This window comes from Antedon mediterranea, chromosome 4, assembly GCF_964355755.1.
Source record: "Antedon mediterranea chromosome 4, ecAntMedi1.1, whole genome shotgun sequence".
Classification (NCBI taxonomy): domain Eukaryota; kingdom Metazoa; phylum Echinodermata; class Crinoidea; order Comatulida; family Antedonidae; genus Antedon; species Antedon mediterranea.
In genome coordinates, this window is record NC_092673.1 from 1,844,853 (window position 1) to 1,855,936 (window position 11,084).

The 11,084-nt window shown below is 33.7% G+C and overlaps 2 protein-coding genes across 2 annotated transcripts; both read right to left on the reverse strand.

The window, feature by feature from the left end:
- Positions 1-118: 118 nt before the first annotated feature.
- On the reverse strand, positions 119-4,007 carry LOC140047519 (uncharacterized protein C16C10.8-like). The gene is made up of 9 exons (XM_072092563.1): positions 3,916-4,007; positions 3,074-3,206; positions 2,525-2,645; positions 2,305-2,412; positions 2,073-2,156; positions 1,676-1,820; positions 1,224-1,289; positions 901-986; positions 119-408 (listed from the first exon to the last, which is right to left on the reverse strand). The coding sequence occupies exons 2-9, from the start codon at positions 3,196-3,198 to the stop codon at positions 268-270; spliced, it is 876 nt and encodes a 291-aa protein (XP_071948664.1). The 5' UTR covers positions 3,199-3,206; positions 3,916-4,007; the 3' UTR covers positions 119-267.
- Positions 4,008-4,204: 197 nt separating this feature from the next.
- LOC140047520 (uncharacterized) lies at positions 4,205-8,904 on the reverse strand. Its single transcript, XM_072092564.1, has 6 exons — positions 8,734-8,904; positions 8,211-8,359; positions 7,241-7,802; positions 6,924-7,082; positions 6,451-6,635; positions 4,205-6,244 (listed from the first exon to the last, which is right to left on the reverse strand). Exons 2-6 carry the CDS (start codon positions 8,334-8,336, stop codon positions 5,288-5,290), a joined length of 1,989 nt encoding a protein of 662 aa, XP_071948665.1. The 5' UTR covers positions 8,337-8,359; positions 8,734-8,904; the 3' UTR covers positions 4,205-5,287.
- Positions 8,905-11,084: the final 2,180 nt, after the last annotated feature.

Sequence of the window (11,084 nt, forward strand, 5' to 3'; positions counted from 1 at the left end):
TTTAGTTATGTTTTTATTTTTTTAATAAAAAAATTGAGCAAGATATATAGATATTGAAAAAACGTAACTTATCTATTCTAGTCCTATTAAATTGAACAAATCAAAATTTTAAATGCATGATGTTTAAGATTTTATTTTATTAATAGATTTATACATCTGTATTCTTTTATCTGTAAGATCAAAACTAATACAGTAGCAATGTTCAAAGGAGTTCACTGACCGGAAACAGGAAATATGACAAGTTGTAAAATATTATTTTAAAATGTTTTAATCCATTGTCATAATTAATTTAATTCTTTTATCTTCTGTTTTTAAAGATGAGATTGAGTTAATTTTCTTGTAAAACTTATCCCTTAATTCTTCTTCTGTTTTACCATTTACATTGCTGCTCATGTACTCGGCTATTACCTGCAAAAAAAAACCGGAATTAATCAATAATCAACTTTAGTACCGAGTCTACTAAAACAGGACTGCATAATGGAACATACTAAAGCTCTGTCAACACTAGCAAACTACTTTTGACAAAAAAAAGTGTGATGTGCCCAAATATGGTAGTGATATTTCCAAATATGGTAGTGATATGCCATCATCATGTCCATATATGGGCACATCGTATTTTGTTGTCACATAAAGTTTAGTGTAGAAAGAGTTTTATGACTGAACCTATTTCTGCACCCAGTTGTTGTTCTACCATCCTGTTTGCTAAATTCACTAATTTCTGTAGCTGCATTTACCAGCATACAACGTCTCTCAACAATCTCTGTCTGCGGACTGTCTACTGAATTTCAGTAAAACGTTGTGGGTAATAATCATGTCATTAGCTGACAGATATTTTTTAACAGTATTATAAAATTGTTTGAGTTTATGTAACCAAAGCAAAGAATACAAATACATATCTACCTTTTTTCTTAATTTCTTTATTGACATTTCATTATTTTCTTTTTCTCGTAATATCCGTTTAATCACAGAGCTCCACTTGAATTTTTCTATGCAAAAAAAATGATAAAAACACGAACTGTTAAAGAATCAAGAATTTCAGCTTACTCCTAGGTGACTATTATAAAAACATAAAAATATAATTTAATTCTGGTTTATCAAAAAGAAATGGCATTGCAGAAAAATCTGAATTGGGCTAAATTTGTAATTCTAATATAAAAAGTACAAAATTCCACTTAAAAGTTCATTCAACTATAAAATATGGTAACACATTTACAAATATTTACCTGTATGTTTTATATCATGACTTATTTGTAAACAAGCTTGTTTAGATGAAACTTCACAATCATCACCTATAGCAGAAATATAAAATATCAAAACTCTATTATTTCAGTTATTTGATAAAAAAAAAAAAGTTAAATTGAATTAAAATATGTTAACTATAAAACAAAAACAACAAATTTTACAATTGTTTTTATAATTCTCCAAAAAAATAAAATTGAATTAAAATATGTTAACTGTAAAACAAAAACAACAAATTTTACAATTGTTTTCATAACTATTTTACTCCTGTTTGATTGTCTGTGTACAAGATTAGATATCTCAAAACAAAATCAATTGGTTTTTTGACATACGAATTCATAGATGATACCCAATAATAATTAATGGTATTAGAAAGGCGCTCATTAAAAAAAAATATGCGCGTCTGTGTGTCAATAATGTAGCTAATTCACATTACCTTCATCATCAGAATGAGTCCTCTTCTTCTTCCCGTTGCAACTTGATATACTGCCCTCTACCTGCGTGGCATCCGTCTCTACAATATTCTTTGTTTGTTGCTCGTTCTTTTCACCAATTTTTTTGCTAGTTTCTTCAGTTGTTTTCTAGATAAAAATTAATATTGATATTAGTATCAAAACCACACACTCAAAACACTGGAAAAAAAGAAACTTTTAAAATCGTCAAGATTGGACATATTCAAAGTCTGATTTAATTAATCTTTATTTTTCATGTTTTTGGGGGACAATATTTCTTTCAATAATTATATTGGTCAGGAATACAGATACAAATTGTATGTATTGAGATATGTATTAAGTTTAATGGATATATAGAAATGTGGTCTATATCAAACTTACTTTGTCATCTGGTCCTGATACAATCAACCATGCCTGCTGCATTAAATGTTTGTCATATAATCTCAAACTATTCTTAAGAAAATTCTGTAAAACCCAATAAAACTATTCAAATTATTTTTTATTCACACATGTTTCATTCACAAAACATTAATAACAAAAATGATATTACTGTACTGTACTAGCAATATGGCTTTTTAAATTATTCATTGACCAACAGTTTGTATGCACTTACTTCAAATTTAGTTTTCTTGCGTGGTATATTTGGGTACTCAATGATCTGGTTGAGTAAACTTTTCATTTTAGGGTTGGTATGACTACTGGTAGAAGCCTCTCTCACTCTCTAAAATAACATCAAATCAAATATATTTCATTACAAGTACATCAATATTGAAAATAACATACATTTTTATGATGTTGTGTTTTAATGCGAAATAAAAGATTGTTGTTTTTACCTCTAACCATGCAGCCTGCTTCACATCACCTTTGTTTGGTTTTATATTACTAACTTCTTTTTTACTTCCATACTTTTCATTTTCTGATATGCATTTTGTATGTTCTTTGTAGCCATCTCCACTGTGGAATATAGATATCAACATTAAGAATATTAACATTAATACAATTTCCAATTTCAAGAATTATAGAGAAAAAAAAAATACTGCCAACCACCATGCAATGTAGTTGAAAACCTTTAATGATGAGGGGTTGGTTGCTTCATTGACATTTGTTAATTTACAAGACCAAGAACTGAACATTGTAGCTAGTAGTAGCATTCATTTCTTCACCAGGGAATAAATAACTAGCATAGCAAAAAGCTATACAAAAACAACCTTTTTGCCAACTCAAAAATCAGTTTGATTAGCAATATTGCTAAACAAAAATTTAAAATAAAATTTTCCCCTGTTCACTGGTAGTAGCTGGCGTGTACAAGGCTGGGGGTTTTTGTAGACGGACTTCCACACTCTGCCTCTGCATACCGAAATATATTTTAGCAAAATACTTACACAAAATCTTGGCCACAGTCCATACATGATAGAACCTCACATTGCCGACACTGTTGTAGGTAATGTTTCTCAACTTGCGCTTTCTTCACAGACTGACCACACGCATTGCAGATAAAGAACACCATATCTCAACCTAAACAAAATATAAGTTCCGCAAAGACTCAATGTAAACAACTAATGGATTACAGTATGTCATTCTGGCAGACTGAATGGCGGGGAAAAAAAAAGCAAAAAACGTTGATTTAAAAAACCTGGACATGTACGTTCTTTTGACTATGTATGTAACTGTGTAAATTAATTATTAATTTAATTTAATTATATAACATTAATTATGAAAGTTAGTAGGCCTAGCTATAGATAGAGTATTGACACCAAGTGCCATGCTTTAGGATAGCCTACTAGCCGACTGGGTATTCCGGTATTCCTTGCCTAGCTAGCTAGACCTTCCTTCTCTGGCCTAGTAGTACTAGTAGTAGTAGTAATACTATTATTACTACTACTAGCTACTAGCTAGGACCTTGTTGTAGATCTAAGGCTAAAGAGGCGGTAATCCGTATGGACATCCGGCGCCTAGGCCTCACTAGTCCCCTAGGCCTAGTAGTAGTAGGATAGATTTACCGTGGTACAGCGAGGAATTCGGCAGCAGCTCCGCGTGTACCGTGTAGCCCTTAGAGGCCTAGGCCTACCTGTTTTTATAAAAAGGCCTAGCTAGCTAGTAGGCCTAGCCCATATACAGTATAGAGTAGCCTAGCTAATTTAACAGTATTAAGTAACACTCTAGCCTAGCTAGGCCTCATGATGAGTCTAACTAGCCTACTAAAATCGCAATCTTTCAAACTTACAATAGGAATTAACTGTATACTTTTTTAATGATATAAATGCACACTCAACACACCGTATCGCCACGTGTTGTCTCGGACGATTGATCGTTCTATGCAACGCCAGTGGTGCCTTTTAAAAAATCGTAGTCGCGCATCTTAATTTCTAAAGCTCGACTATCAGTGTGGTTTCCATTCTAAACCAGACGCAGGGCCAAATCGTCCTGGAACCTTAGGCCGCACCACAACATTAATAGATGATCCGAGATCGCGTCGTGAAAGTAATAAAACACAATAAGACATCTTGGGACGACACTAGAGTTTCTTAGTTATCTTTCATTCATGATGAATACATAACAATATATAAATTCAATATTGAATCTTATCATCCACAGTTAGTCAAGGTTCTACACAACGGCTTGTATTTCATTGCTTGGAATATGCAATATGCTTCTCTACTTTAAGTTCATTCTTAGTGGACCTGATTATGCAATCTTATTATAATTTATATATACAAATTAAATAAAATAATAATTAATTATAAAATCAATGTTTTTAATTTATAATCTCAGCTGCGACGGCTTTTTCACATTCTCACAGATTTTCTCATCTTTATCATTTCTAAATATATTAGTATTTACATATAATATTTTACAGATAGCAAAAATTGTTCCTACCATTTAAGAAATCGCACTTAAAAATGAGATACAGCTATATTGATCTCTGGTAGGTCTTAGTTGTTGAACAAAAATGCATTACTTCTATTGTTCTCAGACCTATCCATAATTTAAAAAAAAATAACATTCACCTTGGTGCGAAAAGTTCTGTATTTCGATGTATTCTGGTGGAGAGTCACATTTACTATTTACACTTTACAACAATAAACAATATAAAAGTATTTCAGGTATACAGTAGTATATCGTTGGTGGTGTTGTGTGGAAGAGCAGGGCTTGAAATTAAGTGGATCAGCCAACGGGTTATTGGAACTTGTTCCTCAATTTGTCTGCCCTCCTCCTCTATGTAGTTTTTATTCACTTAAATACATTTATTTGAAGGAAATAAATATATTATTATTACAAGTATAGTTTTTAATTGCACATTTTCCAGATCTACTGTACATGGCTGTAAAGCTCTGTCTACACTATCAAACAATATGTGACAAAACAATGTGATGTGCCCATAATATGGACATGATGATGTCATATCACTCCCATATTTGGGCATACAGCACAGTATCACTACCCTTTGGGAACATCACATTTTTTTGTCACATATTGTTTGATAGTGTAGACAGAGCTTAAGAATGTTGTCCTCTACAATTTGATAAGTTGCACATTTCCATATTATTGGGAGACATTTTACCACAACTACTGTAATTGTTATACAAAGTGGTTTGTTAGAATGCTTTTTTCATGAAGAAAAGAGCTGCTTCTGCTCCTGCAGTTACGAGTTTCGACGTGAATGATTGGCCAGCGGCCGAAGCTGAATTGATTGGAGGATCCACGGAGGTCTCATCACATGGTGCCACCACATCTTGTCTATCCTCCTCCTCTCCCTTCCCACCATTCCCCTGAACACCTTCAGCAACCAATTCCCTATCTTCTTGATGCTGCCCAACAAATTCATGAACACTTCCTGCATTCACATCTTCTTGGGACTGCATCGATTCCATTTCAAATTCTGCATGTCCTGATCCACTTTCTTGCATCGATGGCTCAATACTTGATCCCTCATTCTGTGAAGGCATTAATTCCGTTTCTCTCGATGCTGCAATATCCACAGATGCTGGTACATTTGACTGTTCTTCCATCAATTCAGGGTCATTTGAGCTCTGCTGTACCAATGCAGTTACACTTGATCTGTCAACATTCACAGATGCTGGTTCCTTTGGTTTAGTTTGTGCTTCCAAAACCGAATGTGGTATGTAGGGTTCACTTACAGCAATTTGACTATTGAATGGTGGTTGGTTGTCATCTCTCAGGGTCACTGGTAGTGAGGTAGGCACATACGGCAATGTTTCTCCGCAACTAACTAAAGAACTGCCGCCCCTCAGTGCTCTCTCTTGTTTTGGCTGGTTATCCTTAGGTTTAACATTACTTTCTTTATTGTCAGACTTTCTTGCAGCTGGGCTTGTCATAGGATTTATGTTGGACTCTAGAGCAGGGCTGGATATACCAACATTTGATGTCATTTCTTGTGATCTGGATAACTTTACCGGAGATTCTTTAACACTGCCACCATGTTCATTCTCTATTTTTATATCATCTGGAATACTATAATTTTCTTTCTCTTTGCCTTCTTGCTCTCTCATCATCAATATATCAGATGCTATCTGGCTTACTTGCTTATTTCCCTGAAAATATATTGGAAAGTCATACTTTATTTTGTCTAGACGACATATTTGTAGTGAATTGGGTGTAGTGAATGAAATAAAGAGAAAAAGTAAAAGAGAATTTGGTGGAACAAAAGATTTATTGACTAAGTTATGTTGAACACTGTTATATTCTTGTGTGCTTAAATCAGATAAGTTTAAAAAGTTCATCATAATCATAGTCTTACCTCGATTTTCCCTTCTGTTTTTATTTCATCAATATTATGGAATTGTCGAATATCAGATACCAGATCAACTCGCTTCAATTCTTGTAAACGTTCAACTAGTTCTACCAATTTCATTCCAGATGTTTTCAACTTTTCATACATCTCTGAAGCATCCTGAATGTTGTCAACTTCATCCACAGACATATCTAAGAAAATTCAAAACATAATCCTTAATTATGTTTAGCAATAAGAACAAAATGACGTATTTGATTGGTATAATACAATTAATACAAATAATACAGCTAGTAATCAGTGCAAAGTTGTGTCTTGATCTAACCCTAAAGTTCAGTACTTTTTTATTGGCATGCTAAATGTTTATTAAGTTAAAAAGGCTTGTTGATACTTATTAACACTAAAAAATACAGTACTCGGAAAAAAAAACCATATTCAAGTCCCCAAATTAGTATGCTAAATATTATTTAAAGATAATTTACCCAAATTAGCTGCCAATGATTTCCAGTTATTGTTTGGATATAAGTTGTGGTTCATTCTTTTATTGAATGCTTCTCGTACGCCTTGTTTAGCTTGTCCTAAGGTCAGTTTATGTATATCTACTACGTCAGATGTCCGTCGCTGCAAGCCTTCTTTATTATCTTGATTTAACAAAAGGTATGCAGAAAGTAATCACAATTAGCTAGATAATATTATGAATATTACTATAGATATATTCATGGAGAAATAACTTATTTCCCCATGATATATTATACTATTTCTATATTACCAAAAGCATACAGTACAAATCCTTACTTACGAGAATGGGAATGGTGATATTCTCGATAGTCACCCCCGTACCCTACATCTAGCCTTGGGCTTGTAGGAGTTGACGGTTGATGAATTCCCGCTGTTGTCATTGCAGGGGTCCGTTGTTGACTGTATTGTTGTATTGAACTTGAGGTGGGCAGGACAGGACTTAAAGGAGTCAGGGCAGGACTTGTTGGTATTTGGCTTGAAGTAGATTGATGTTGTTGTTGACCAAGTACTTGTGAACTTTGTTGTTGAACTCGTTGATGTTGTTCTGCAGGGGAATGCAATTGACTGAATTTCGATCCTAGATCTGAGCTTTCCTGATGAGGAGAAGAGACTGTCTGCTCAACTCTACTAGTGGATGATGCTCTATTGTATGCATCCGTTTCAACCTGATGTTCCTCCTCAACATCATCTTTTAACAAGTTCAATAACTCTTCATATTCACACTCTTTCAGTGCTTCCATTAGGCAGTCATACCAATCACTGTCAGCCTTTGTCAACTTCATGAGTAGTTCCTCTGCTCCTGCTTCATGCCCGTCATTTTTAGTTCTGCATGTTATACCTTCCTAAATAATAAAATTTCTTTTTTTTAAGTACTCTTGGGTGGGATTCGTTTCAAGATGGGCTTCTTTTTGAGATGGGCTTCTTTGGGGGGGGGGGGGGGGGGCTTTTTTTCGAGAATAATAAATAATAGAAAATAAAACGAAAAATGTTGAAAGACCAGTGTTGCCTAAAGCTCTTTCTACACTATCAAACTATTTTGACAAAAAAAGTGTGATGTGCCCAAATATGGTAGTGATATGACAACATCGTGTCCATATATGGGCACATCACATTTTTTTGTCACATAAGTTTGATAGTGTAGACAGAGCATTAGGATGGATGGATGCAACTGGGGTAATAAGACCTTTGTGTATATTTGGTTTTCCCTTATTTATTAGGCAAACACATTACAGAAAAACTGAATAATTCACCTTGGTTCTCTTATGCATTTTAGGGAAATAACCCAACATTGCAAGGGGGTCCACTGTTTTAACAAACTTGTTATGGTACTTGTTAAGGCGCTTCTTTCTTTCATCATTCCTCTTGTTCTTATCCATCCTTTGAATTATTCAACCTGAAACTGTAATAATATGCAGTATGTGAATTTCTGTGCAATTACATACCTGCTCAGAGCTATAAGGTAAATACGAGATGGTAAATGCAACAAGCAATTATTTTACTTCTCGCATAGCAAAACATTTGCTTGATTTGTTTGCAATGCACATTCAGCCTTTCTAAAAACTGAGTAGGCATAGCGGCCTAACTAAGCTATATAGTGCAGGCTACATGGCTACACGACACACAGTCAGTTCCTTCCTAGCCTAGTAGTACTCAGCCTCTGTTTCAGTAGATTAGGTAGGGCCTTACCTTAGAGTTACAGTAGGTTTAGGTAGGCTGTACTATACTACACTCACAGACAGGGCCTAGCCTAGAAATTTTAGTAGTCATACTTACACTTTACTTATGTACCGTATTATCTCTTCCTCATACTATAATTATTACTCGTGTGCATACTATGGAATTTTATTGCAACACAATAAATAAACACGGGTGCAGGTCAAGTCGGCCCCAAACCGTCTCGGCCAAAGTCAAGTCGGCCCCACGTCATGTCGGCCCCAAGTCAACTCGGCCTTAAGTCAACTCGGCCTCAAGTCAACTCGGCCTCACGTCAACTCGGCCAAAAACTAATCGGTCAACTCGGCCACAATAAAGTATGGAAGGCAAAAAGTGCTTAATATTATTACGATTCTTACTATCCACGTTTTAAAAAAAATGAAGAAATAAAAAATATAATATCATATAAAAAAATGAACTCATTGCCAATATGAATAGAAGTACCCGCGTGTTACAAAAAACACGTGCAGGTACCGTATTTTAGGAAATCGAAGACGGAGGCCTACGTTCCACCATTTGGCCGTAGAAAAAATGATCGTAGGCCTACATCGTTTTTGTGCATGATTTGCGTTTTTTAAAAAGGGGAATCCCCCGGTCAGCGAAAACACGTAGCAGTTGTAGATATCGAAAAAGCTGGCAAACGCGCAGGGAGGCTCAGCTACGAAATTTTATTAAACGTAAATAAAGGAAAGTTGGTGAAATCATTCCTATTTTTTTTGCTAAATATATTATTGTCTAAATAATAATGTTCATTAAAAGTCAGAATTATTCATAGTTAAAAAATTGTGAAGAAATATTATTTTATCAATCCCCTTCATTTGCACTTTTTGCGTTCCATACTTTAACGGGGCCGAGTTGACCGATTATTTTTTGGCCGAGTTGACGTAAGGCCGAGTTGACTTGAGGCCGAGTTGACTTGAGGCCGAGTTGACTTGAGGCCGACTTGACTTGGGGCCGACTTGACTTTGGCCGAGACGGTTTAGGGCCGACTTGGATCGAAACCTAAACACATGTCGGGTTTACCTGTATCTATTTATATTTTTATATTCTTTTTTTTTTGTGCAGTAATGCGTGTAAGGCCTTTAAATGATGTGACGTAAGAAATGTTTCTAGATAAAGATAAAGATAAATTTATTGAACGAACGCTTTTGTATCAGCGGCACACGTTTATAAGACGGTGCGTTCATTTACAATGTAAAAACAAAAAGAAAAGTATCAAAAAATAACATTTAAGTCTTAACTAAGAAGCGAATTATACAAGTACAGTAAAATGAAATTAGTAAAAACAAGGTAATCTTACATATCGAACAATACTTAACCTATATGATGGAGTTAATGTTATTATCTATTTATTATCAGTATTATAAATATTTTCAAGTTTAAGCGAATATATTATCATTATTATTACTAAAAAAAAAATATATATATATATATATATATAACTGCTAATTGATTTATTATACTGTTATTATTAAAATAAATGCAACTTTTATATGATTATTTGTTCTTATTATATTTAATATTAATAGTTATTTGTAATTTAATTAAATGTGATACAAGTTTTATTATACTATTTAGTCTTATTTTTAGTACTGTATTATTTATTTATTTTATTTAGATTTAGGTTACATTATATAATTTTGAAGGAAAAAAAACAAATAAAATAAAAAAAAAAAAAAAAAAAAAAAAAATTAAAAAATATATAATATATTATTGAATTAGATAAATGGTAAAATAATGTTAGTAGATAATATGGTGGGCGGTAAATATTTATATATTATATATTAAGTGTAGTCTTTCTATGTCTCCATGCAGCAGTTAAGTATTGTTTACAGTGATAGTGACGCGCCTTTTACGACAAAAGGTAATGCAGCTTGCTTGTACCATGTGCTGTACAGTAGTAGGAAAAAAACTGTGTGGAAGCAAGGCAATCTAACAGGATGCTGAGCTCCGGAGATCAAAGGATTTATCTGCGGCTGCGACATGATCCGTTCCACACCCCTTACGCAGAGAATATGTACATAATAAACAGTACTGTTGGTATTTGTCACAGCCAGACATAAGATCAAAGAACTCTGATCCTATCTTGGCAAGGCGAGCTCAGTGTCCTGTTGTTAGACTGCCTTGGCATGGTGGAAGTACATTTTATACTTTTTTATGTGCAACAGTGGATCAAAATGTGCATAAAATTAACTGATTACATTCGATATACAAAAATATATATGATATGATACATCTATATAATAATTTCATCTTGTAATATGTTGTATTATTTTTGTAACTTTAGTTGAGATTTTAACCTTGCATGCATGCATATTATGTGTAGATCAGTGAGTATTGCTTGCTGTGATCAACATTATTTTACATCTTATTTGTGTAAAGTCTTATACATGTTTAGATTATACTACTCA

Excerpts from the sequence above, each read along its gene's own strand:
- LOC140047519 (XM_072092563.1), bottom strand. The coding sequence starts at position 3,198 with ATGGTGTTCTTTATCTGCAATGCGTGTGGTCAGTCTGTGAAGAAAGCG. Across the intron at positions 2,157-2,304 it reads GCAAGAAAACTAAATTTGAA|AATTTTCTTAAGAATAGTTT; the intron begins GTAAGTGCATAC and ends TGGGTTTTACAG. Across the intron at positions 1,821-2,072 it reads TATCAGGACCAGATGACAAA|AAAACAACTGAAGAAACTAG; the intron begins GTAAGTTTGATA and ends ATTTTTATCTAG.
- LOC140047520 (XM_072092564.1), bottom strand. The coding sequence starts at position 8,336 with ATGGATAAGAACAAGAGGAATGATGAAAGAAAGAAGCGCCTTAACAAG. Across the intron at positions 7,083-7,240 it reads ATATCACCATTCCCATTCTC|ATAATAAAGAAGGCTTGCAG; the intron begins GTAAGTAAGGAT and ends TGTTAAATCAAG. Across the intron at positions 6,245-6,450 it reads AAACAGAAGGGAAAATCGAG|GGAAATAAGCAAGTAAGCCA; the intron begins GTAAGACTATGA and ends ATATATTTTCAG.